The sequence below is a fragment of the Drosophila grimshawi genome, unplaced genomic scaffold, assembly GCF_018153295.1.
Source record: "Drosophila grimshawi isolate 15287-2541.00 unplaced genomic scaffold, ASM1815329v1 contig_44, whole genome shotgun sequence".
NCBI lineage: Eukaryota > Metazoa > Arthropoda > Insecta > Diptera > Drosophilidae > Drosophila > Drosophila grimshawi.
In genome coordinates this window covers 2158336-2184769 of record NW_025063240.1, presented here as the reverse complement: position 1 = coordinate 2184769, position 26434 = coordinate 2158336, and the positions used below count along the sequence as shown (strand labels likewise).

Genomic DNA, 26434 nt, shown 5'->3' with positions numbered 1-26434 from the left:
AAAAAATAAAAAAGGATCTTGATTGTGGATTTTCAAAGTTATTCCATAATTACTACGGGTTTCATAAGTAATAAGTAAGAGATTAAACATGATAGTTAATTAGAAATTGGTTGAAGGCCAAATAAAAATAACAAGAAAGGTGCAAATTAAAGATTGATAAACTTTTTAATTGCTATAGTTATATACATTGCCCAGTGATAAATAAATAAAATACTCTCGCAGAAAGAGTTTTTTGCTTTCAAATATATTTAATTTGTTTTAATGAGACCACACAATTAAATGAAGTTAATGTTTTTTTAATATTATTTTTTACACTATTCATTAAGCAAAATTCTCTCTCAGCCAGAGTCTTAAATTTTTAAATATATTTCATTTATTTTAATAAAATTCCACATAATATCAAGCTCTTAGAAGACTAAATTTTGTTTCTAATATTTTAAGTTTTGTAAATTTAATTATGTCTTCAATGAATTTTAAATTTATTTAATTCACGCTGCGGTTAAAAGTGGCTTAAGAAAATGAGACATGTGACAACTGAACATAATGCATATATCCCTGCTGATTTAAAGACCTCATAAGCTGACTTAAACTCAGCCACATACCCAATTAGCAAACACAGCGACTAATCAAGTGCCAAGTAGCATTGAGGAACAATGATGAGATGAGATGCATTGGCTGAGATGCTATCGGATGTCCCGACTTGCAGGCAAGGTGCACCCAACGGAACCCCACTTAGTATTGATAATAGTTAGTGTCACCCGATGCCACCTCAGACACACACACCCCCACACACACACACACAAAGGCACACTCACACAATTAGGTTAGTGGGTGAGACGTATAATCAACTTATGGGTCGCATTGTATTTTGCATAATTAGATGGCTTGCCATCGCCTTGACGGCTTCGAACTGACCAAGTATGAGGACTTATTTAAGGACAGACTTTCTTATGCAATGCTTGCCACCACGGCTGGTTACCTGATTGCCTGCCTGCCTGCCTCTCTGCCTGATGGCACTTGATTTTTCATTAACGACTTGTGGTCCGGGCTGGTTGGGTTATTCGACTGCATTGCGCTCGTGTTGATTCCATTTAATAACTCGCCATCAGTAAGTTTAAGGTTTGACAAGATTAATACGTAAATATTATTTATAAAAAATATGTTTGTGTGTACACTTAACGTGAGCTTTGTGTGCATTAATCTTGCTCGTTTCCCAAATGTGCAGTTTAAAAATGCAAATTACACATACGCCGCGTGTGCGTGCGAATCACTTGAAAATAAAGCAAAAGGTAAATGAAAGATAAAGTGTACAGATTTTTATAAATCAACTAGGAAGAATGCAAATCGAAGTTACCACTTGAACAAAAAACTAGTTAAACTGCCAACAGCCAACTAATTTCTTAACTCTTGGCTAATTGTCCAATCAAATCTGTTAATAATCAAACTGCCAACAGCAGTCGACAGTGACCAGTTCAAACAATTAAAATCATAAAACTCATCCGAAAAGCGGGCAAAGTGCACTGAAATACACAAGGACAAAAGATTGACGACGAGATAAACGGAACTAATGCGAGTCAAGAAAGTGGATGAGCTTAAGAAATTAGGAAAAAGTCTCGGAATGCAGCCAGTGGCAAGTGCAACTTCCGGTGCATAAATGAAAATAAACAGCACTGGCAAACAAACCAGAAAACGAGAACTGTCAGCAGCAGTAGATGGTCAGCCTGTTTACTGGCTCGAGCGGCAAATGTTTGGGAAACGGATGTGTAGATTAGGCCAGAACTGTTGTTCGTCAGACGTCTAAACAATGGACTCAACAACAGCAACACAACGAACAACAACAATTACAAAATTCCGCAATATGTGCAAAAGTAACAAAGCAACAACAAGTGCGACAAGAACAACATCCGGCAGTGCGTCGGTTGACCTCATCGACAGGAGCAGCAGGAGCAGCAGGAACAGCAGGAGTTGTCATCCGTCTTTGCGGGCGCAAGGACAACACTTAAATGTGCGCATATTTAAACTTCTGATTAGCAGCTGCGCTCTAATGTGCTGCATTTATACAAATGCCTGGCAAGTGTCCATTGGCCAACTTGGTGTCATGGCCGGCAGCATCAAGGGACGCGGCGATACGCATCGCCTGGATGAGATTGCTGCCGGCTCACTGACTCGCTCCTGGCTAACGCAGAGCAATAATCATGCAAATATCTCCGAATTGCTCGACAATTTGCTGCGTGGCTATGACAATAGTATTCGACCCGATTTCGGTGGTAAGTTTCCCAAAAATATATATTCAAATAAATTGCTAAGATATGCAACAAATATGAGCCAAAAATTTCTATATGTACCAAGATATTCCACAGTTATGCAAATTACTCAGAAATAGCTATAAGATATATATATATATATATACGAGTATATATATTAGAATTATACAAACAACTTTATCTAGATCTATCTCTGAAGAAAAATATATTTAAGGTTGACGAATAATTGGCAAACTAAAATTAAGTAGATGTAGAAAGGTTTCAGAATAATTTTCTAAAACCACTTGAAAGAAATTCAAAGTCAAGGTTATATTTTTTAGAAAGGCATAGAATATTATTTATCGCTCGTTTGGTATGTTCTTTTAAATTATTGCTAAGTAAAAATACTTAAAATTTGATCTACATATTTATTTATATTAAACATATATTATTTAATAATTATATTAATTAAAAGAGATTTATTGAATAGTTTCAAATGTTTTATGCTTAATATGGGATGTAGTTTACCGATATGATTAGTTTTAGTCCATTATTAAATAAATATCTACATTAAATCAATATGTATATTATAGATTTACAGTTAAATATTAAAACTATTATCCCTACACTTTTATATAATATTAATTCTAGAATAGATCTTAGGTTTAAAAATAATATCACTAAAGTCAGTAATACTATTTTTTAATATTAATTTTTCTATGGATCTTATCTTAATGATAAATAAAACATGTTAGTAATATTACTTTCCTTAAATGATCAAATATCAAAATGGAAAAGTAATGAAATAATAAAAACTTCAAATATGTTAATAATATGTTTCAATATCTCTCTGGCAGTGTGTGAGTATTTCTCGTTGATATCCGGTCTGTGGTTCCAGTTTCGTTTATACCTTGTTGGCTGTTTACCCTTTGCTGTTGATTGATTCCTGTAATCAGCATTCAAGTACATGTGCAGATTTGCCCCTTTGGCGGAAGTGTTTAATGAAGCGGAAATCGCTGTAAGGCGAAAATCACGGCTCCACGGCGACAATAATGATGACGATTATGATGTTGATGATGTGACAGCTGCCTTGGCAAATAGTTAGTGTCAAAATCGACAAATATTTACATACAATTCGATTGCGTTTTCCGTCATTTCTCTGTTTATTTGCAGTGTACGCATTTGCCAAGCACGCCTCCCATCAGCAGCCCTGCACTGCGAATTGATAAGCTTTTTCAATTTTCCAAATGGTCTGCCCCATAAAAATTTAAATATTTTCGAAATATAAAAGCCTCCCGGCTGGCACTCAATGAAGCTTAGCGCGCATTTCCCCAACAATCCTAAAAGTTTGCGTTTACCCAACTTAAGCCCAAATTACATTGTTTTAAACACTTCATTAAGAATGGGCTCGGCCGCTAAGTGCTTCGCACTGCAATGCGATGAGCGTGCAGGATATAAGGATATGTGGCATGCAGGATGCATAACGCTTGTTTGCCAAGCTCAGCGCCAAAGTCATTAAAAACTGTTCGCATAGGCAAAAAAAGCAAACAAAAAAAAAAAAAAAACTGCACATTAGCGCAAAATACATGAGCATCGGAGGCTGATAGATGATACGAATTTGCAAGTGTAATGGCAATGGGGAGGGGCGAGGGACAACGCACTAAGGGGGTAGTCACTATGGAATGGGACTGTCTGCCAAGCGGCTTAAGTGTCATTGTTCAGAGAGACAACATTTAAATTCTGTTTCATGTGAAGGACGTCTATGAATAATTCATATGGTGGAATTATGTCGAATATGTATATATATATATATATATATAGGAATATAGACTCTACAAGGGTTTTCCATTTATTACAATTCTAAGGCGTCTGCATATTTTTTAAGGCATTTTTCAAGCACATTTCATAAAATATATAAATATTAAGGCGTGTAATAATAATAATATATTATATATATATATTCTTACCACTTTTTATCAGAAATTTTAAAAAGGGAAAGAAAATTATAATATTAAACATATATAATCAATTTTATATAGTAAAGAAGTTGGGATAATATGTGAGTCGCACTAAGTTTCTAAATTTTTTATTATTTAATTAGTCATTTAAGATTATTTTAAATATAAAAAAGTACAATATATTTTTAATTACTCGCCACCTGTCTGCTTCTGGATAATATCTAAATATACATTTGCATCACACAGTATATTATTAATAAGTAAGAGCTTATATTTAGAAAATATCCAGATTTTATAAGCCATTTAAAAGTATAATCTTTTTCATGCTGCACCTTCGATAACCTGAACAAATTTCTTTACAGGCCCACCCGCCACCATTGAGGTGGACATAATGGTGCGCAGTATGGGTCCAATATCAGAAGTGGACATGGTAAGCTATAAGAAACTAACACCATCAGCCATACATCATACACACTTCACACACACACACACATATGCATAAGAGATTTGCACACACAAAAGTCAAGAGCCAGAGCCCATTTTCCACACATTTTCCATGAGACACACATTCAAAAGGAAACTGCATTCAGCCATCAGCTCGCTTATTATGTCGTTTACAGACCTACTCGATGGACTGTTACTTTCGGCAATCCTGGGTGGATAAACGTCTCGCGTTCGAAGGTGCACAGGATACGCTGGCATTGTCAGTGTCAATGTTGGCGCGCATTTGGAAGCCGGATACGTATTTTTACAATGGCAAACAGAGCTATTTGCATACGATAACCACCCCGAATAAGTTTGTGCGCATCTATCAGAATGGCCGCGTCCTCTACTCCAGCCGGCTGACAATAAAGGCAGGCTGTCCCATGAATCTCGCGGATTTTCCCATGGATATACAGAAATGTCCGCTGAAATTTGGATCATGTGAGTGTAATAACAACAAATAAAACGAGCTGAACATTGAATATGCTAACAAGACCAATTGAGGGTCTGTGTGCTTGCATAATTATGCATAATTGGTGCTTAGAGCGCTTTGATGCGATTCGCCTTTTGTCAGCTACATGTATGTTAATGGCTTGTCCGTGGCTACCACTTGTTGCAAGAACAACAAAGCGTGTGACTGTGTGTATGTGCAGGATTCAAGCTTGGATTTATACTACACTGAATGTCATGGCATTGCATGCTTGCTGTGAGAGAGCAGGAATGGTTAAGTAAAAGGACTTTGTGTGAAGTAAAATCTGCTGGCAAAAAATGCACAGCTGGCAAAAGTGGAATAATCAAATAACAACCTAGAAAAAGTCTGACTACAAGTAGATAAAATTCTTTAGGCTTAACTAAGTCAATGCGTAATTAATCATATTTTAAAGACAACATTTATATTTATAGCCTTGCACAGAGTATTATAATACTTGACAACATTATTTATATAGAATCTTGATCATGTCCTTTTGTCTGCCTGTCTGTCCGTTTGTCTATTTCTATGTTAAGTTATCGTCAGGGTGTGGGGGAGGGCATCCCCTGCAGCTACATCTCTAATTTATATGGACGCAACGTACATTGGTTTAAAATTATAATTATTATTATTATTATATTCATATATATATTATGAAGTTGTGGAAAAGAATGTAACAATCAATCTAGCCTTGCGCGTTACGTATATCTCAGAGACTTTAAGAGTCACATATTTAAAATCATATTTCATATACCACAAGCAGATTATAAGCGATATTTCTTTTCGAGTCCAGAAAATCTATAAGAAATGTATCCAATAGAAATGTTGTCAACTAAAGCATATTTTCATATTGAACCAACTATTTAGCAGCAGTATTTCAATTGGCAAGCGACGCGACCAGAAATATATTTATGTATGAGTATTTTGAGTAATAAATAATAAAAATACGCACAAGGATTTTTTTACACAGATTTGAGTGTAAAATGCGGAATGTGGGAATAAAACTAGAATATTAATATAATAATTTAATATAATATATTATTCAATTTAATATATTTAAGAAAAGGGTTACAAAAATTAAGATGAGAGCAAGTGGACTTCCGATGGTTTTTTGTTATTTTAAATATGTTTGATTCAGTAGATTTTATCAAATTTATTTAAAACGTATCTTTATACACTATTTTGCGAATCTTTTCGTTATTACAACGCATCAGATATGCAGTTGACATTTCAATTATTTCTGCTAGGTGAACCCGTTTACAAACTCCAGACGTAAATGCATTTCCATCACAAATGAAAAGCTAACAAGGTTTTTGTCCAACATTTGAATAAAATTTGTGAATATATTTAAAGATACATGCTACGTTTGGCAACAATTTACGAACCTAGCTAACTGCTCTTATGCCTTATCGCAGACCAAAATTAACAGACGACACCTGGCAGAGTTGCTCTCGTGTATTATTGCTTCCGATTCGTAGTGAATAATGTTGCATGCAGTCAAGAATTCAATTACCCCTCAACTGCCCCCGCTTCGTTTGTCGCTGTTATTGCCTGCCACTTAATGTTGACAATTTCCCATTTGATGCGACGCGTCGCAACGTCGACTCACTGAAAATATTGCCAAAGTCAGCGAATGGCGCATAGAGAACCCAACCAAAAAAAAAAGGAATAAGGTAAACCAATCCACATCCATACATGTCGCAATGTTTGGCAATTTGTGCAGCGGGGCGACATCAACACAACAGAACACAACACAACAAAATAAAATAAAATATCTGTACGTGTGTTCATAGCAAGCATTTGCTGAGGAGAACTAGTGAAGTATTCAGCAAAAATTGGGTAAGCGAATAGCGATGAAAATATGATAAACTGTGAATGACCCAGTCACTGAGACTGATTGAGTGAGCACTCAGTAGTCACAACATTTGGAAACTTGTGATTCCTTGAATAAGCAACTAAAAGCACACAGAACTCCATTAAAAAGAGACGTCGTAATAAAAATCGGCTTAGGGGTAAATCTTGCTTGCAAGTAGGGTTTTCTATAAGCAAAATTGAGGTTCTTAATAAAGATCTTACGAAAATATAAAATAGATAATACTAAATCAAATTATTGAAAAGTACAAATTTAAATTTAAATCGAATTTAAATTTATCATTCTTTTTTTTATTAAAAATAATATTTTAATATTAATACTCGTATAAATACCTATATTAAATCATTAATTGTGTGTAATAATATTTAAGTATTAATACCTGTATTAACAACTGTATTTCTACTAACCGAAAGACGGTTTTTATCGCAGCACAAAAAGTTTATATTCCATCTATTTACCTAAAAATAATGTCAACACTGGTTAGATTATCCGTTTTAATAGTCAATATTTAGAATAAGAAATCTGACATATTGTAATCATTGTTTCCACCTTCAATTTGTGCACAGTTGGCTATACCACGTCGGATGTTATTTATCGATGGAACAAAGAGCGTCCTGCAGTGGCCATTGCGGAGGACATGAAACTGTCACAATTCGATTTGGTCGATTGTCCGGCTGGTAATATAACGGACATTGTTTACAAGGCTGCCGCTCCAATGCCGCAGCAATACAACAACAAGGACACACTGTCACCCAAACTGCCACCGAACAGCAACAACAACAAGGCGATGACAACATTCGCGGGCCCGGGGGCCAAGAATCAACATGTTCGTGGCACTGGCTTAAAGCTGGACAAGGGTGCGTTTGGTTCGGGACGCGGCATTGCCGGTGGCGGTGGTCTTGTCACGAATCTGGCGGGCAGCATCAGCTTGGAAACGCATCATCCATGTAAGCGTGTAAAATTATTATTAATGCGCTCATATTAGTGGCTCATCTAACCTGTGCTCCTCCCCATTGTAGCGGAGTACTCGATGCTGATGGTTAATTTCCATCTGCAGCGTCACATGGGCAACTTTCTGATTCAGGTCTATGGACCCTGTTGCCTGCTGGTGGTGCTCAGCTGGGTATCCTTTTGGCTGAACCGTGAGGCGACAGCAGATCGCGTTTCTCTGGGCATTACCACAGTGCTAACCATGACTTTCTTGGGGTTGGAGGCGCGCACAGATCTGCCCAAGGTGTCGTATCCCACCGCTCTAGACTTCTTTGTGTTCCTCTCGTTTGGCTTCATCTTTGCAACCATTCTGCAATTCGCCGTCGTCCATTACTTTACTAAATATGGCTCCGGGGAGTGTTATTTTATTATCGAGGAGCTTGAATCGGATTCCGGCGAATCTGAGACGGATGTTGATGCCAGCGGGCAATCGGATTTTCGTGGCAGCAGTGAGTCCAAGATCTACGAGGTCATTCCGCTATCCATGTGTGCCATCAATATGCCACCGTCCAGTGGCAGTCGTCTGGGTATGCTCCACTCCAGACGCACCACACGCAATCGTCGCCATGGACTTACACGCTTCAGTTTCTGGCGCTGCCTGGAATGGTGCAGCTGGAGTCGGCGACGGCGTCAGCCCCGCAAAGCAACCTGCTCCGATGAGGATGAGGAGGACGACGAACAGACCCAACTCCGTGCAGATGACACACCCTGCACCTCGGCAGCAGCAGCTGCGGCGGTAGCAGCAGCAGCAAAATCTGCTCAAACCCCATCGCCCGTTGGGGGACGCAGGCGGATGTCCTTCTACAGGCGAGAGGAGCTGGAGGCGCGTCGCAAAGGGAAACGGACACCACAATACAATTCCGTGTCGAAGATTGATCGAGCCTCAAGGATTGTGTTCCCACTGCTGTTCTTTCTGATCAATGTGTTCTACTGGTATGGCTATTTGTCGAGGAGCTCGCGCATTCTGGCCAATGCGCCGACGAGCACCTGATGTTACCTTTTAGCAATTTAGACACAGTCCTAAAAAGAAATCAAAACGCGTTCCACAAGGGAGAGCAGCGGCAAGGATAAACAGATGTGCGGTCTGTTTTGGATAAACTATGTAATTCAATTGAATCTTTCGTCTTCAGTTGTTATTTGCTCTTAACCTGATTTGCTTAAACAGCTATGAACGCTTTATGGGATTTCTTTTACGCGCTAAATTGCTAAACACTAAATGCAAAACTTACATATCACAGGACTACAAATTGTACATATGTATGTACATACATATATCGATATATAAGCCATAACGGTCTAGACAGTATGTATGTATAACATTTACTTAAATATTATTTGTACAGTGAGCCCTCAAGTTGACTCTTCTCTGAGCCTTTAAATGCTAAGTTATAACCAATACTATAAATGCTAATTTGAATAAGTTCTTATAACAACTATTTGTTGAGTTTGCCAAAGATCTGTAATGAAATTGTTAGAAATTTGCCGTGGCGCCATTTGAAAATGTGTTGCCAAATCGATTAAACTGGCAGCCATAAGATACGGCAAACAGTTGGTTACTAGTAAAATAAACTCAATTGAATAAACTATTGAGATTGTTAATGCACAACACACTAACATAACTTTAAGCATAATTAACATACTGATTAATGAGCATGCCAGCATTAAATGTAATAAATAATTATATGTGTATATATCTATATGCATACATATGTATCTGCATTTTTTATACAGCTCAGTCGCAAAGATAAAAAACTTTATACGATACGTAGATAAGATATATATTTGGTGCTTATGATATGGTAACATTTTGTAGTTTAGTCCGATCGCTTTATTGATATGCAACAATCCTAAATATATGGCAAAAGACTGCCTAATGTCGGTAAATAAAAGTCTGGCATGGGCAGATGGGGGTTTTCACGCAACGTTTCCAGTTGATAGCTACCCGTTCCCACCAGCAGCGATTGCAGATTACAGTTTCTGGCAAAGGTGACGTCAATTTTGCAGCTACAATGTAAAGGAATGACATGGCTAACACAGCTGAGTGACATACAAAGATTGAACATCTGCTTACCAATCCCCAATCATAAGCGTCCGAATCGGCTGCAAGACATCAGCATCGAGCAACGGTTGCAGCACTAATGGATTTGGCTTGCCCATTTCCGTAGCCATGCGCTCCGCACAAGCCTCAATGCTTGCAACAAAGGCGCCTGTGCCGGGAATACAAACGTTTGGATATTTGTGGACCGCATCCTTGTTTGTAACGAGAAAGGCGCAGTCCGGATTGCTACACAGAATGTGACAGGCTCTCGCAATTTTGCAATAGCTGAAATACTCGTCCCAGCCAACAACAACGGCGCCCACATTGGCAACAGCAGCTGCGGACTGGCCAAACTCCCTCTGCACAAACTCTTCCCACCTGTCGTCCTGTTCAAGCTTCTCCGCTTTACCCGCGCCAAAACTCTTGATGCCTGCTTCGTTCAGTTCCCTGGCAATAGCCGCATTGCCGACCACATAAACGCTGTGTCGTGTGCTGTCGAATGTCTTGAGCTGCCTCAGATAATCCACAATTGTCTGCGTTGGCGATATGATGTGCGTCTCATCGGGTAACTGGAAGTTTAGGCGTTCGGCTCGCTGTAATAATTCGTGACGCGTCTTCAGGCCATTGTTTGTAATTAGATAGACCCGTTTGCCGGCGCGCGTTTGCAATGCATTCAGCACATCAGCGGCGCCCTCAATGGCCGTGTCATCGTGCCACAGCGTAGCTGTGGTCGTAATTTATAAGTACAATTAATTTTTAAGCAATTGCAAATAGATCGCACTTTTATCTCGATAGGTAGCAATCAGCGATTAATATTGATATCGATAAACGCAACCTGTTGTCAGCACTGTCGCAGCTGGGTTCCCTTTCACACACACACACATATATATATTGATATATGTTTTCCACTTACCGTCACAGTCGCTGATAATTGTGTCAAAGCTTTGCAGCCAGCTGTTTACCTGCTCAGCCTGAAGATCTAGTATATTAATGGCGCTTGCTTTAAGCATATTTGTTATAATCACGGACTGATTGAGGAACTGCTGTCTGCTTTCGCAGTTGCTTGCGCTTCAACTGATCGCTTGTTGAGTAAGCACAAACTCATCGTGATTATTAACTGTGTGTTGCTATCTCCCTCCCGCCAAGCACTTGGCAGCTGATCTGCGCTACAATTGAAACGAAGGGTCGGGCATATCGATAGGCACGGTCAGTTTACAAAATTATTGTTGTTTTATTGTAAATTGTACTATTTAAACTTATTGCAATGCTTTTTCTTTAAAATAAATTCCCATCTATTGTTAATTTTAATGGCCTCCCTGAGCGGAATACATAAGACGAATAACATTTGAATTGTAAACTAAAATCAATTATTTTCCACCACCATTGCGTCCATAATGAATGGCAGCAGATCACCCAATTTCGGCAAATAAACATCGGGTATTAATTTCTTGTCCTCGGGATTAGTGCTATCCTGCCACTGCTGCACATCGGACAACTGATGGATGCCCGTGCCGACGAGCAGTGTCTGAAATCCGCAATTGTACCCCAGCAGCACATCCGTATTGGCACGATCCCCAATCATCAGAGTGCGCTCGGGAATTATTCTCTTCTGCTTGATGAGGAACTCACAAATGGCCGGATTTGGTTTGCCAATCACAATGGGTTCACGTTCCGCACACGTTTTGATGGCGGCCACAAAGCTGCCGCTGCCAGGCACAACCAGCGAAGGCATCGGAAACCGCTCATCGGTGTTGGTGGCGATGAACAGGCATTTGGGATCGCTTAAATACGATGCGGCTTTCGTCATTTTGGGAAAACTGAAATGCTCATCGAAGCCGACGACAACGGCGCCAATGTTCGGCTCCAGCTTTAAATGCTTCGACATAAATTCGCCCAGATTGCCCTGCATAACATCCGGTCCTGTGCTGGTGTGATCTATGCCAACCGCGTCCAATTCCTGTGTAATGCCCTCGGAGCCAATCACATAGACCCGTTTACTAAAGTGACGCCTCTGCAGATAGGCGGCCGTTGCATGGGCAGTCGATATAATACTGTCCTCGGTGATGTGGAAACCCAGATCCACACCTTTTGCCAAGAGTTCGCCGCGAGTTTTTGTCGAATTGTTTGTGCAAAAGTAAATGCTTTTGCCCAATTTCTTCAATTGGTTCATTGTATTCACGGAGCCGGCAATCGGCTTTCCATATACCCATAGAACACCTGCATAATGCAATTAAATCAAGACATTTTCATTAACAAATTAAATTAATTGATCGGTTATTAAGATTATTAACACTTTAAAAATAAGATGCACCTATATATAAATTCATAACGCATTGTGACATATTCATTTATAAATGGAGTTAATTGTGGATATTATCGATTAACTTTATAAAACTTAAGTGTCCTATAAAAAGCACAAAACACTAAAATCAAATGTACGCATATATATTTAAATAAACACATCAGCTTATAATACATACTTAAATATTCATTATCAAATGAAATTAATTGTAGATATTATCGATTATTAGCTATATAAACTTTAAGCTGATAACAAGTTTTAATAGTAAAATTGATTTCAGTTTTCATCAATTACAGCGGATGCGAAATGTCGAGCTTGCCGCCCCCCTTTGGTATTGCATTGTGACATTGAAATTTGCGCGGCCACACACATACACACACACACATGCTGCATATTAATTATGACTGTCACTATTCACTTACATCAAACTTACAATAAGAAAAAATATGTGCATTTCAAATAATATTATTAATTTTTAATTTATTTTTTCTTATTGTAAGTTTGATCTAAGTTATGGATATATACATATATATATATATATTGACGTAGTAGCTTTTTTTTAAAGGTAAGTTCACAAACTCACCATCGCAATCAGATATAACGGAATCGAAACTATTTAGCCAATCGTTGACCTCTACTCGTGAAAGGTCTAGCAAGTTGGTGCACGTCTGTTTATACATTCTGTATTTTATTGCTATATTCGTTGCAGGGTCGTTCAAAATGAGCCGCTCCAATGTCAATTTATTACTGCAGGCTATCAATTAATTACAACATTTCATTCACTCCTAATTTATATATGCACATCCATTGAGGGATGCCCTATCGACAGTCTGGCAGCACCGCGTCGAATCAGCTGGTAGTATGCGAAATCAGCTGGTAGTATGCGAAATCAGCTGGTCAATTTTTGACAACTGTTGGATCAACTGTCAACTGTCAGTTGCGCGCAATTCGAACGTTTATATTTGAAAATGAATTAAAATCTTATAAACATTACACTTTAATGCCGTTTATTATTACTGAATTTGGCGCTTACATATACAATTACTTATAGTACAGGTTTTTGTTTTGTTGAATCTCAGCTTTCTTTCATTTCCTTATTTTTTTTTTTAATTTTTACAAACATGCTGGAAGAACAAATCATTGCAAACGAGGTAAAATACTGTAACTACATCAAATAATAATTTGGATGATTAAAAGTTTAAACTACCAGCGAGTAAAGTATGATAAAGGATGATATTGTTGCGGTTCTTGGGATGAAGGGGAACTATTAAATTGGAATCTAGCGAGAAAATTTTGTTTTTGCATTTGTACCATAATTTGCATTTAAAATAAATCTCATTAAGCTAGCAAATGTAAAACGAACGAAAAGTTTGCTAATTACAATATAAACTATTTTACAGTAATCATAATTATAAATTAAGAACTAGATACGAAACTTTATCGAGAAATTGCAGTTAGTGTGCAGATTTTTTTTTAAACACACCTGTGTGTCTCTGTGTGTGTGTGGGTTATATATCTGAGTGTGTGTGTGCGGTGAGAGAGGTAATGAGCCAAGTATATTAACTAATGGATTTCGGCTAAAAGTGTGACATTAGCAAGCTGCCTGGACCGCCACCGCCAGCGCTCCCTCCAGCACCGCCACCGCCGCCACTGGTGCCCAGCACCGAGCCCAGGAGAGCTCCACTTGGCATCTGTTGCTGCTGATGCTGCATGGGCAGCTGTTGCTGCATTTGCAGTGATGTCGGAAAACTGTTGAGGCCCATACCGCCGGGATTAAGGCCTACGCCGACGCCAACGCCGCCAGTGGCCATGGGATTGGACAGGCCAGCGGTTGCGCCCATAACGGGACCACCCATGCCGGCGGCAACAGCCCCACCTCCTCCTCCTCCGCTGGGCAGGCCAATGCCCAGCGCGGCGCCTGGCTCGGGGCTTTGATTCTTCTTTTTGCGTTTCTTCTCCTTTTTGCGCTTCTTACGCTCCTTGTCATCTTCGTGACGCTTCTGTTTCTTGTGCTTCTTCTCGTACGTCTCCAGGCCAGCGGAATCTGAAGAAGCACATGATGCAATATGAATTTATATGGATTAAAGTCAGGTGACTTACCCAGCAGCGTTGATTCGGGGCCACCCGTCGTGATGCCGTCTTTGTGTTTGTGCTTTTTGTGCTTGTTTTTGTGTTTACGCGCAGGTGTTGCATATGTGGTGCGATACTGTTCGGGCAGCTGCAAAACAAACCGAAATGTTGAGCATGAAAATGAGCATAGCACACATGGACGATCATACTCACCGGTCCCGGATGCAAACGGAAGCCGGCCAACTGCACGGCAGTCAGCGGGAGCAGCTCCTTGCCACCAATCGGGGGCTTCTCGATGACGCTGCGCAATGTGCTGTTCTCGACGGGATGCGTGATGAGGTCATTGATGCCGGGTATATTGAGTAGAAATGATGCCAAAGATTCCTTGAATTTTTTCTCCTTGAATTTAGTCAGTGTGTGATGCAGTCCATATTCGGTCATGAGATCCTTGTCGCCCGTCAGCTCTGCTTTTGCCGGTGGCTCCTTCATCGAGTAGAATGGACCCGTATGTATTATTGTCGGCGTCTTACCCAGCGATATTGTGGTCTTCAGCGTACCCGACGAATCCTGGCGTGCCACAACCGGCGAGCGACCGCCGTGGGGCGAGGATCTTGGCGAATCCATCATTATATTCCCGTAATTGTTCATCATTTTCAGGCAGGTGCAAGGGGGCAGGTGGGACGCGACACAGGCGCTGCTGGGATCAGTCAGTCAACCAGTCCGTCCGTCAATCACACACACACACAGCAGCAGCAACAACAACAACAAGAAAGCAGCAACAGCTACAACAACAACAACAAGGCCAGACGTTGCAGCAACTTTCGCAACTCGCTTGCAGATGCTGCTGCCGCATACACAAAACGCGAGCAATACGCGCTCAGTTTGTTGTGCGGCCGCCCAAAACACTTTGATGTAGGTTTTAGCAATTAATTTGCACGTTTATTGCGTTTTTAATGGTGTTCAATTTGCAGACGAGACTCTCGCCATCTTGTTGTGTTCGCGTACAAGTGTGCACAGCTAGACACAAACTAAAAAATGCCGTGCAAGTAATAGGGCTTAATACCATAAAAATACTGAAAATGACTGGCGCGATTTATCATGTAGTCGGCGTGTAATCGATGCGCATCGATAAATTGGCCCGTCATCATCTGCAGTTTGCCGTGTTCTAGCCGTAGGCGCACCGTATAATTTGTATTGGAACGTTGAAATTCACGTCAGTCTGGTGTTTTTTTATTGGCCTTAAAGTGAACGTATATTACCAATTGACCAGCGATGCAGTCGACATTACGCAGAACAGTGACAGCTGTAGCCAAGGTACAAAGGCAATCAAAATAAAATTCACTTCTCATTTTTGGGGGGGTTATGCAATTCTAACCTAAATAGGTCATAACTTTGCCATTAAATGCAATCGTGTTGTCCAAAATTGTTTGTGTATGTGTGTAAATGTCAAGGCCATTGATTAGACCACTTAACAGCTGATGCGACTGAATTAGGCTAAATGAACAAGCAAAACTGTTAATTGCCACCGATTAACATAAACAAATCAGAAATAAAAATAACCTAGTGTGACCAAAGTCAACTACAATAGAAATCATTATTTCTCTCCTGTAGTCGCAGCTGCGAAGCAATGCTGCAATCTTGGGTGCATTAAATACCCGCTGCTATTCTAGCACACACGAAGCGGATGTTGTGGTGATTGGCTCCGGACCTGGTGGCTATGTGGCTGCCATTAAAGCGGCCCAAATGGGCATGAAGGCCATCAGTGTGGAGAAGGAGGCAACGCTGGGCGGCACCTGTCTCAATGTCGGCTGCATTCCATCGAAGGCGCTGCTCAATAACTCACATTATTATCACATGGCGCACTCTGGGGATTTGGCTGCACGTGGTATCAACTGTGGCAGTGTCTCGCTCGATCTGGAGAAGCTGATGGGACAGAAGACGACAGCGGTAAAGGCTCTGACTGGCGGCATTGCGATGCTCTTCAAGAAGAACAAAGTCACACAGCTGACGGGCTTCGGCAGCATCGTTGGGCCCAACGAGGTGCAGGTGAAGAAGGATGATGGCTCCACCGAAACGATTAAGGCCAAGAACATAGTGATTGCCACCGGCTCGGAGGTTACCCCCTTCCCAGGCATTACGGTAAGTGAATAGAATCCCTAATGGACTCAGTAATCAGACTTAATCTCCTTTGTAGATCGACGAGGAGGTCATTGTGAGCAGCACAGGTGCCCTGAAGCTGGCCCAAGTGCCCAAGCAGATGGTTGTCATTGGTGCTGGTGTCATTGGCTTGGAACTGGGTTCGGTTTGGTCACGTTTGGGCGCCGAGGTGACTGCTGTGGAGTTCATGGACACCATTGGTGGCGTTGGCATCGACAACGAGGTCTCCAAGAGCTTCCAAAAGATTCTCGCCAAGCAGGGACTCAAATTCAAGCTGGGCACCAAAGTGATGGCGGCGACACGCAACGGCGACAGCGTCACCGTCTCCGTGGAGAATGCCAAATCTGGTGAAAAGGAGGAGCTGCAATGTGATGCACTCTTGGTTAGTGTGGGACGACGCCCGTACACCGAGGGTCTTGGCCTGGAGTCGGTGGGCATTGTGAAGGATGATCGTGGCCGGATTCCGGTCAATGCCACGTTCCAAACAGTAGTGCCGAGTATTTATGCCATTGGCGATTGCATCCATGGACCAATGTTGGCGCACAAGGCCGAGGATGAGGGTCTGATTACCATCGAGGGCATCAACGGTGGCCACGTGCACATCGATTACAATTGTGTGCCCAGCGTGGTCTACACGCACCCCGAGGTCGCGTGGGTGGGCAAAACGGAGGAGGTCCTTAAGCAGGAAGGCGTCGCCTACAAGATGGGCAAGTTCCCCTTTTTGGCCAATTCGCGTGCCAAGACGAACAACGACACGGATGGCTTCGTCAAAGTGCTTGCCGACCAGGCCACGGATCGTGTCCTGGGCACCCATATCATTGGCCCGGCTGCCGGCGAACTCATCAACGAGGCTGTTCTGGCCATGGAATACGGCGCCTCGGCGGAGGATATCGCCCGTGTCTGTCATGCGCATCCGGTAAGTTTCTAAAAATTATTCTGCTCCGCACACATGCTAATCTCTTGTGATCTTGTGACCCCTTGCAGACCTGTGCCGAAGCTTTGCGCGAGGCCAACGTGGCGGCCGCATTTGGAAAACCAATAAATTTTTAGAGAGAACGCCTTCTGCTGGACAATTCGATATACTAGCGTCAACACTTTGTTTGAAATTCTCAATGTGCAACTGTAACGAAACATCTCCGATCAATATATAAATTGCAAAATACTGCAATATATTTGATTAACTGTTTAAATAAGTTTTAGAAATAAAAAAGAATCGCGTTTAGAAAGTTTGGCGCCTTTTATTTCTACCTATCGATGAGTATCGTGCGATGTGCGATTGTCGACTATCATCGATATATGCGATATGTGTCGTATGCGTATGGTCACATCTAAAAGCATATGTTTCACTTTTGAAGATTTGTTGTCAAAATCAAACATCAAACTTGTTTCGGTTTTGTTTGTTTAATGTTAATCGTTATTTTTCCGAATTTTGAATAAATCCCCGAATCAGACGAAGTACAAAATTAATAGCACTTGCAATGTTTCGCGTTGGCAAATTCACATACAATCGCGGCGAACGCCTGCCGCAAATCACTCAACAATTATTCCTGGCCAACCGGCAATTGTACGACACTTTGACCAGGGGACGAGCGTCGGCATCGCCAACGGCACAGCTGCAATCGGCTGCTGGCAAACCACCACAGAAGAAGTCCAACACCAGCGACCAGCAGGACAAGAACTCTCTGGTGAGTGTTGCCTCTTATGATGTAACAAAATCCAATTGGCTTTCCCCCTCTCTCTCTTTATATATATAAATACTCTCTCTCTCTCTCTCTTTCTCTCTCTCTGTCTATGTGCAGCATAATCAACGCTGGTCACGAAAAATCTTTAGCGGCATTCAGCCAACTGGCTCCTTGCACTTGGGCAACTATTTGGGCGCGGTGCGCAAATGGACACATCTGCAAAAGGCACGCGAAAATGTGACGCTCTGCATCGTGGACATGCACTCGATAACCATGCCCCACAATCCGCCCATGCTGCGCGAGAACATCTTTATGATGGCAGCCACGCTGCTCGCCTGTGGTGTTGATCCTGCGCAGAGCACACTCTTCGTGCAGTCGGGCGTGATGGAGCACGCGGAGCTCAACTGGATACTCAGCTCGCTGACGACGATGCCGCGTCTGGCGCAGTTGCCCCAATTCAAGGAGAAGTCGCGCAGGGTGAAGGATGTCCCGCTCGGCTTGTATGTGTATCCAGTGCTGCAGGCTGCCGACATAATGCTGTACAAGTAAGTGCTTAGGATGAGTGGTAGACATTAGAGTATAAAGTATAAATATGATTAGGATTATGGCTAGAAAATGATTTTGAACAACAATTTTGTTTGTTAAAAATGCTGTTAAAAAATCATTTTCTACAATTTATTTAATTATTAATTTTAAGAATGTCTTAAAAACCCATCAAAATTATTCATTTTGATAAAGCTACAAAATTGGTATTCATAAATTTTTTTTATAAAAAGTCTTTGTATATAAAAAAGTTGATCTCAAATCGAATTCAAGCTGCAATTTTCAAAGACGGAAAAAATAAAGAAATTGCTGAAAATTTTTGATTAATTTTCCAGTTCAGGTGTACAAATGTCTTTTAGCCAGTTAAAGTTAAATTATTTAATTATAAAAATAATTTTATTGTTTTATATGTATTATTTTTATGATTATTAATGTTTGTATTTTGTGTAAGAAACGTTTAGGAAACCAATATTGAAAGATTTATTTTTTTACTGATACTGATACAAAATTTGGTTACATTTCGTTAGCTATAAAAAATTGTACAGATTTAAATGTTAGCTTATTGGTCAACTAGATTTTGTCACACTGTGCAGCCTGCAGTTGTAGTTATTTTATTGTAATTCCCTCCTCACTTCTCCGCAGAGCCACCCATGTGCCGGTTGGAGCGGATCAGCTGCAGCATATACAATTAGCCCAGCATTTGATTCGAGCCTTTAACACACGCTATGGCGAAATGTTCCCGGAGTGCAGTCCCATGATTGAGGAGAACGATGCATCTCGGGTGCTGTCGTTGCGTGAGCCATCCAAGAAGATGTCCAAATCGGACCAGGATCCACGTGGCACCATCAATCTGAGCGATTCGCCCGAGCTAATCCGGGAGAAGATCAAGAAGGCCGTCACCGACTTCACATCGGACATCACATACAGCCCGAGCATGCGTCCTGGTGTCAGTAATCTGGTCAACATTCATTCCCATGTCACGGATGAGAGCATCGCCACTGTGGTGGAGGAGGCCAAGCTGCTGGACACGGCCAAGTATAAGGAGCGAGTCGCCGACGCTGTCATTGAGCATTTGCGTCCCATACGCGAAAAGATCAACATGCACCTGGCCAACGAGAGGGAGCTGTGCTACGTGCTGGAGATGGGCGCAGAGAAAGCACGGAAGGTGGCCCAGCACACGATGAGCGAGGTGAAACAGCGTCTGGGACTGGGCATCAGTGGCCCGCTGCCGGCCAGCGTCTCTGTCGCACCTCTGCTGCCCGATCATGCCAAGCTGACGGCCAGCCAACGTCTGGCCAAGGGTGTACTCCATCCGGATGCCAATTCGCACAGTCTGCCGCACTTTGAGCAGCGCTGTGAACCGGGCCACGGCACGCTCGCCTCACTCGTTGGCGGCAATGCGGGTCAATCAGTCACCGGAGGAGGAGGAAATTTCTCTCCCAACCAGACGCTACACCGAACTGTGCCCGTGCAGACGATGCGCGTGGAGAAGTCCAAGAATTTAATGCCGTCGCGGCACATCTTCAAAATGGACCAATTCAATGTACCGAAAATGGCATTCCGGGATCCGGGCGTGGTATACGCCGGTAAACGACCCGATCAGCGAGAACGACGAACTGCTGTCCTTGGTTTCTCGGCCGCGGAATATTTGGCTACGGATAATAGCAGCCGCTTGGCGGGTGCCTCGTATGCGGGCAATGCAAATCACAGTGCTTTGGCTGCCGTCACCAGCCAGGTGAATGCGGCCGTCAAGGACCAGGAGAGGTTCAGCAGCCTGGCGAACAGTGCCTTTTATAAAACTGCTGCTAGCTCCTTCAACAACACCAATCCCAGTGTCGTCAATGTCGCCGCCAGCACCATGCAAAATCACTGCAACAATAGCACTAGCACCAGCACCACTTCCACCTTCAGCTCCTCCGCCGACTCCAGCGAGACCAGCAAACCCAAATCCTCCACAATTTTTGTGGATGAGGCGGAAAATGAGAGCGAGGAGCGTGAGGAAGACGAAGAGAACTACGCTGGCGATGCGCCCGATAGCAAAATAGAGAAATTAAATTAGCTCAATGTGATTAACGTCTGCAATTGTTTTTAGTATAGTCTAATATACATATATATATTCTCAAATCGCTTGTTAAACCCATTATAATGAAACGTACGAATCTGACTTGCTTGAATTGAGCGCCAATTGTATTTTGTCTACTACATATCGATTACTCAAATCAATAGCAATGTTTAGTATTTATTATTTTACATCGGCTTATCGGCTGTATCGATTAGTCGAGGATTTTGCTGCTTGTCAGCTCCGGTCACACTGCACAGGCCGCTTAGTATTTTCGTAGTATATTCTGTGCGGTTCGGACGTACGCGCGGGAATTTCGTAGTTGCGTCTCGTTTTGTTCGCCTGTGTGTTTGCCTATGTGTGTGTTGTGTTTGTGTAACAACAAAAAAATAAATCACGAGCTAATAGTATGCAAATGCGTTGCCAGCGTTACGCACGCGTACGAATACAAAAGCCAAGTGTATGAAAAAAAACCGCAAAGTGTAACAATATATCAACAGCAACGCCCGCGCTCAACGAGTGAAAGTGCAACAGACAAAAAAATAATAAAAACTTAAAAATCGGCTCAACTTTTTGGCCAACTCACGCAGCTTGTACGTTTCGGCCTTGGCTTCACAATATTTAATCATATCAAAATTGAAAACGCGGAAATTATCTAAAAATACCACAAATTAATTTAATAAAAATAATAATAATAAACAAACATAAAAAAAAAAATATAATTGCTCAACTACCTGTTCTTCAAAGTTCGTCGGACGCAGCAGCAGCCAAAGCAGCAGCAGATCAAGAAGAGGTGCGCAACACAACAAGAAAACTAACTGTTGCGTCTGCATGTGTGCGTATGTGTGTGCAAATGCATATGCGTATGTGTGTGTGTGTGCGTGCGTAAAGTGCATACTCTGTTCTAAAATACATTTGATTGTGCTATGCTCAACGGTTATTTTGCTACATAGTTAAATATTGCGCCCAACGCGTTTTAACAGGTGCGCATTTTGTCTTTTGTTTGCGCTTTAACTGTTTTATAACAGCAGCTGCCCACGTCTGTTGTTCTATTTAGGCTTGCTTATTGGTTTAGATCTCATTTGCCAGCATTTAAGAGTTTGGCATGCGTTCCGCTGTTAAAAGTTTAACATGCGTCGCGTTGTCAAACTTTTTATTTGGCAATGCAAAAGAGAAGGAAAACTTTAAAAAAAGGACCCATTTTTTATTTATACAATACTGTAGAAAAAAGAAATCTATAAAAAAATTTAAAAAAAACACAGCAAATATTATAATTTTATTATACGTATTAAATGTTTTACCATTAACATTAAAGATTACAATATTGGAAAAAAAGAGATCAAGCAAGTTAAAAAAACGCAGCTTAAATTAATTTGTATTTAATGTTCCACTATTAATAATAACAATATTATTAAATTACCAGGCATTTATAATTTATTACTTATCGTTTTGGTTTTTTCCTCCGTTTATTTGACACGCAAAGCGCTCACCGTTATTGATTCTCAAACTGTAAGCGGTTGGGGCTGCATTGGTTGTCTAAGCATTTGATTTCGTCGTCGTCGCACTTAGCTAAATGACTTGTTTTAGTTTCAGTTGTGTCTGAGATAGTTGTAACATTTGCACAAATGTGAAATTCGCATTTGTAGTTATTTTTTTGTTTTGTGTTTGCCATTTTATTACCGGTGTTGTATTTTTTTGTTGTTGCTGTTATTTAAGCCATGTTGTGCCAGTTGGCGCCATCGCTCCACGTTTTTTTTATTTGGTTTATTGTTTTCTTTGGTTTGGTTTGGTTAGGTTTTTATTTTTATTTTTTGCCGTTTCCCGTTTGGTGTGCTTTTCACGCTGAGGAAGAAGTTTCGTTTTCCTCGATACCCTGTATAAAGGGTATAATAGAGTTGAGCTATCGCTAAATATTTGGTCGCCCAACTTTGCTTTGTGTCTGTTTTAAACGATGGAAGAAGAGAAAACGAAACAAAAAATCATAAATTGATTGAAGCTGAAAATCTATATCTGTCGCTTTTCTTTGCCCTCTGTAACGGTAATAAGAAGTTCTCTCTGCGCTAATAAATTAGAAACCATGAAATAAAGTCATTTTGTTAGCTTAAAAATTCACTCTCAATTATTATTGAGTTTTAATGAGTTCTTTACAGATGGTAACGATCTGTTCAATCATCAATCAATTGACGAAATGAAAACTCTGAAAACAAATTTCTTTTTTAGTTTGGGCACATTTAAAATGTGCGCTGCTGCTGTGCACAAAACAGCTGTTAACAATAAATGACTTTGTCATCATTTAGCAAATTGACGCTAAATTCATGGTGAATTTTTCGTTTGGTATTCATGAATTAAGCCAAATTTGTGAAAATGTTGCAAATTAAGCAAAAATGTGTGTATTTTATTTTTGCTAAACGTTTACAATTAAATTACCTTAAAGTTGAGTCATTAAATACGAGCATTTAAAATGCTGAGCAAAACTTTTGGTTTCTCGAAGTTTTATCTTGGAATTTGCCAAAATGTGGGTCTAAATACAGAGTATCTCTCAGTCGATCAGTTTTGCCTGAGTTGATGTTGCTTTTAATTAATTTGATGTAATTGCAACTAAGCCAACAGGCAACAAATTCTGTTAGGGGAGCCGGTGCCAGTGGGAAAAACGGTGCTTAGAATGAGATCAGCACTGAGAGGAATAGTTTCCTTCTTGGCACAAGTACTTCCTGCTATGTGTGTCTGCTGTTTTAAGTACAGCTGTGATCACCTGCCCAGCAGCAGGAAGTAGATGAGGCAAACAGGACATTGAGACACTTGAGGCAGGGGCTGTGGCAGTGTTTTTTTTTTGGTAATGCGAAACCCACTCGAAAGATGCAGCAGCAGCTGCACTTATCTATAAATTCTGCTTTTTTTCTGCTTAGTTTACTTTGCATTACGTCACACGTTGCGTAGTTTGTTTCCTCTTCTGCTTCTGCGTTCATTATGCATTGTAACATGATAGTTTTTTTTTTACGTTTCCCTCAAGTCCATTTGGCCCCTATTAACATTGCTTGGCGCTCTAAAATTACAGTTGCCACTCCCCCAACTATCCCACCCCCTCCCCCTCCTCCTCTCATTTTGCATTTTCTTGCTAGTTTTGAGTGTCTAACGGTTCTGCTTTGCAGTGCACTTTGCATATTGTACTGCCCAAAAGTGTTCAATGTTGTTTTTTGTTTTTTTTTTTGTTGCCAGGCCTTGGCACAGTTATGCGGCTTGGCCACCTCTTTGTACATGTTGTTGTTGTTTACCTTTTCTTCTTTTGTTTTGTGTTAACTTGTTGTTTGTCTTATGACTTATGGCTTTTGGCGAGTTGTTCTGCATTTGCAGTTTAGCGTTTCTTTAAGCTTGACCTGCTGTCAGTTTCCAGCCCGTATCAAGCTAACCATTTGCAAAGGCAACAAAGACCGCTTAACTCTCGAGGGTGTCGTATATTTAAAAATAAAGAAACCAGGAGACATATATATATATATATACGTCAGAAATATATATATTTGTGAGTCACACCGTGATGTTTATATACGAGACATAGCTGATATATACACATGTTATGCAGTAGATCGCTGTTGTTAACTTTTTTTTTTAAAGGTTGAAGAATAATAAGGCTCATGTTGATTTTTGGTCAAAATATATATTCCTGGGGGTGGTCGACAAAACACGTTTGGAACACGTTTCTAGTCATCTACCATTCAAGCTTGGCTTTATCGATTTGCAATTATTGAATTAATATATTTCCTAGCAAACGCAATGCCGCAATTTGAACACCTTGTTCAGTGTTATATTTTAGTATTTTATATATTTTTTATAATACTTATATTATTTTATATTTTTTGTTTTAATAAATAACCTTGCTTATAGATAATTACATTTAAAAAAAGCCCCTTTTCTAATTCAATACACATTACCTCTTAATTACTTAATTGTATTCCTTACAAAGATATCTACATCTATTTATAACTTTTTATTGTATCTTGCTTATGCAAAAGTTTAACAAATGCATTAATTAAAAACGAAAATAAAGAAAGAGAGAAAAAATCAGCTGAAATTATAATTACACATTCTGCCGCATTTGAACTTCAAATCACAGCGATTCAAGGCAAACGAGTCGAAAAGACTTTTTTATTGTGTTTATTTTTTTCAGCTTGTTTATAAACCAGGCAAAGCGAGAACTCGTGCCAGTTGTTGTTGTTATTGTCGTTGCCAAAAAATAAAAATAACAAAACAACAAAATAAAATAAAGTAAAATGCCCCGCCGAGAAAAAGCGTGTCAATAGCAGCAACAAAAACTGTGTAAGCCTTAAAAGCTCAAAAAGGCAATAAACAAAAGATAACGAAAGACAAGAGAAGCCAGAAGACTGAAGACTGAAGACAGAAGACAGCATTAGAAGTTGGCCATAAACAGCATAGACAGACAGACGATGACATCTTCAATTGACTTGAAGTTGGCTGGCAATCCACTTGGAAATGGAAAAATGCAGTCAACGCCAAAGTGGGTCAAATGCATGCACCACCTGCGCACCACCCAGTTCAATGCACCAGCAATGTAAATGGTCTGGGAAATTGGGAATTGGAGTTGCTAATGACTGGTGCTGCACATGTTAAGTAATTAGTCAGGGCAGCGCAGGAGAAACCAACCCAGAAATGAGCATGTCTAATGTCAACTCGGCTATTTCAGACACGCCGCTCGACAAAGTCAGTTTTCAGTTCTTTTCGAAAAGACACCTAAATAAATAATTACGGTGACTGCCGTGCAAACACAACACATGAAAAATAGGTGTCTTAGACGTACCGAATATTAGATACCCTTGCAACACTATAAAAAATTTCTAAATATAAAAAGATATTCTTTAAATGAAAAAAGTTTTTTTTCTGTCGTCTTTTAGAAATGTATTCTATTAGAAAGAAATAAATCACGAAACAAATGAAAACCCTTGCTTACAAGAAATAGTGTCAAAAATGCAGAAAGATTAATCAAATTTGCTCTCTCGACTGCTATGTTAGATTAGTATTAAATTAGACACTGAAATAACTTTGTAAACTGTCCAAAATGTTTGGTTAAATCTTAGCAAATTACTCTTAATAATAATAATTTCCGTAACGAAAATACGAATGTATCAATTTTGAAGGCGTGTTCATCTGGAATCTGCTACGAATTCAATATACACTATTTGTATGTCTAATATGAGTTGGCACGAGTGACTATATATGATGATGATATATATATATTTGCCTTATGGGATCGAAGACGTCTCCTTCAATGCGTTACAAACCTGAAAACAACATTATAATACTCTCTTCAAGGGTATTATGTGCTGAAAGAACTGCAACGTCTTTAAACAGGTGTCGACTATTCTGTCATTGTTCTTGTCTTATTATTTTTTCTTCTTTCTTTTTGTTCGGTCATGTGTTGCGGCTTGTAGTTTTGGATGCATCTCATGGATGCAAGTACGTGGCTGATAGCCGCATCCACTTTTAGCTCCCTACATTTATGTGTGAATGAATGCGATCCTAAACAAATTTAAAGTCTTTTCACTTCACAACTTGCA

The 26434-nt window shown here is 40.4% G+C and overlaps 7 protein-coding genes across 11 annotated transcripts in view; 4 read left to right on the top strand and 3 right to left on the bottom strand.

Annotated features, from left to right (window-relative positions):
• The first annotated feature begins 467 nt into the window (after positions 1-467).
• LOC6559018 (gamma-aminobutyric acid receptor alpha-like) lies at positions 468-9688 on the top strand. 2 transcript variants are annotated; one of them, XM_032736867.2, is made up of 7 exons: positions 468-1108; positions 1226-1289; positions 1508-2267; positions 4564-4631; positions 4822-5125; positions 7593-7973; positions 8046-9688. In XM_032736867.2, exons 3-7 carry the CDS (start codon positions 1805-1807, stop codon positions 9005-9007), a joined length of 2178 nt encoding a protein of 725 aa, XP_032592758.1. In that variant the 5' UTR covers positions 468-1108; positions 1226-1289; positions 1508-1804; the 3' UTR covers positions 9008-9688. The 2 variants fall into 2 exon arrangements, with proteins under 2 accessions (XP_032592758.1, XP_001985499.2); XM_001985463.3 differs by lacking the exon at positions 1226-1289 and having other exon boundaries at positions 1333-2267.
• An 88-nt stretch (positions 9689-9776) lies between these two features.
• LOC6558989 (glycerol-3-phosphate phosphatase) lies at positions 9777-11064 on the bottom strand. Its single transcript, XM_001985464.3, has 3 exons — positions 10968-11064; positions 10088-10778; positions 9777-10020 (listed from the first exon to the last, which is right to left on the bottom strand). Exons 1-3 carry the CDS (start codon positions 11062-11064, stop codon positions 9864-9866), a joined length of 945 nt encoding a protein of 314 aa, XP_001985500.1. The 3' UTR covers positions 9777-9863.
• A 201-nt stretch (positions 11065-11265) lies between these two features.
• Positions 11266-13183, bottom strand: LOC6558967 (glycerol-3-phosphate phosphatase). Its single transcript, XM_001985465.2, has 2 exons — positions 12940-13183; positions 11266-12271 (listed from the first exon to the last, which is right to left on the bottom strand). Exons 1-2 carry the CDS (start codon positions 13034-13036, stop codon positions 11418-11420), a joined length of 951 nt encoding a protein of 316 aa, XP_001985501.1. The 5' UTR covers positions 13037-13183; the 3' UTR covers positions 11266-11417.
• Positions 13184-13346: 163 nt separating this feature from the next.
• Positions 13347-15451, bottom strand: LOC6558923 (mediator of RNA polymerase II transcription subunit 19). Its single transcript, XM_001985466.2, has 3 exons — positions 14640-15451; positions 14457-14574; positions 13347-14400 (listed from the first exon to the last, which is right to left on the bottom strand). The coding sequence occupies exons 1-3, from the start codon at positions 15075-15077 to the stop codon at positions 13934-13936; spliced, it is 1023 nt and encodes a 340-aa protein (XP_001985502.1). The 5' UTR covers positions 15078-15451; the 3' UTR covers positions 13347-13933.
• A 56-nt stretch (positions 15452-15507) lies between these two features.
• LOC6558017 (dihydrolipoyl dehydrogenase, mitochondrial) lies at positions 15508-17755 on the top strand. The gene is made up of 4 exons (XM_001985467.2): positions 15508-15740; positions 16038-16565; positions 16621-17499; positions 17568-17755. Exons 1-4 carry the CDS (start codon positions 15699-15701, stop codon positions 17631-17633), a joined length of 1515 nt encoding a protein of 504 aa, XP_001985503.1. The 5' UTR covers positions 15508-15698; the 3' UTR covers positions 17634-17755.
• Positions 17756-17928: 173 nt separating this feature from the next.
• On the top strand, positions 17929-20932 carry LOC6557638. Its single transcript, XM_001985468.3, has 3 exons — positions 17929-18268; positions 18383-18810; positions 19451-20932. Exons 1-3 carry the CDS (start codon positions 18062-18064, stop codon positions 20865-20867), a joined length of 2052 nt encoding a protein of 683 aa, XP_001985504.1. The 5' UTR covers positions 17929-18061; the 3' UTR covers positions 20868-20932.
• A 641-nt stretch (positions 20933-21573) lies between these two features.
• Positions 21574-26434, top strand: part of LOC6558055 (rab11 family-interacting protein 4B) — a 53483-nt gene continuing 48622 nt past the window's right edge. For 3 of the 4 annotated variants that reach the window (XM_032743430.2, XM_032743427.2, XM_032743429.2), the window contains exon 1: positions 21574-21660. The gene's annotated coding sequence lies outside the window, so the exon portion shown is untranslated. The remainder of the gene's footprint in view (positions 21661-26434) is intronic. The other variant, XM_032743432.2, reaches the window with a different exon arrangement.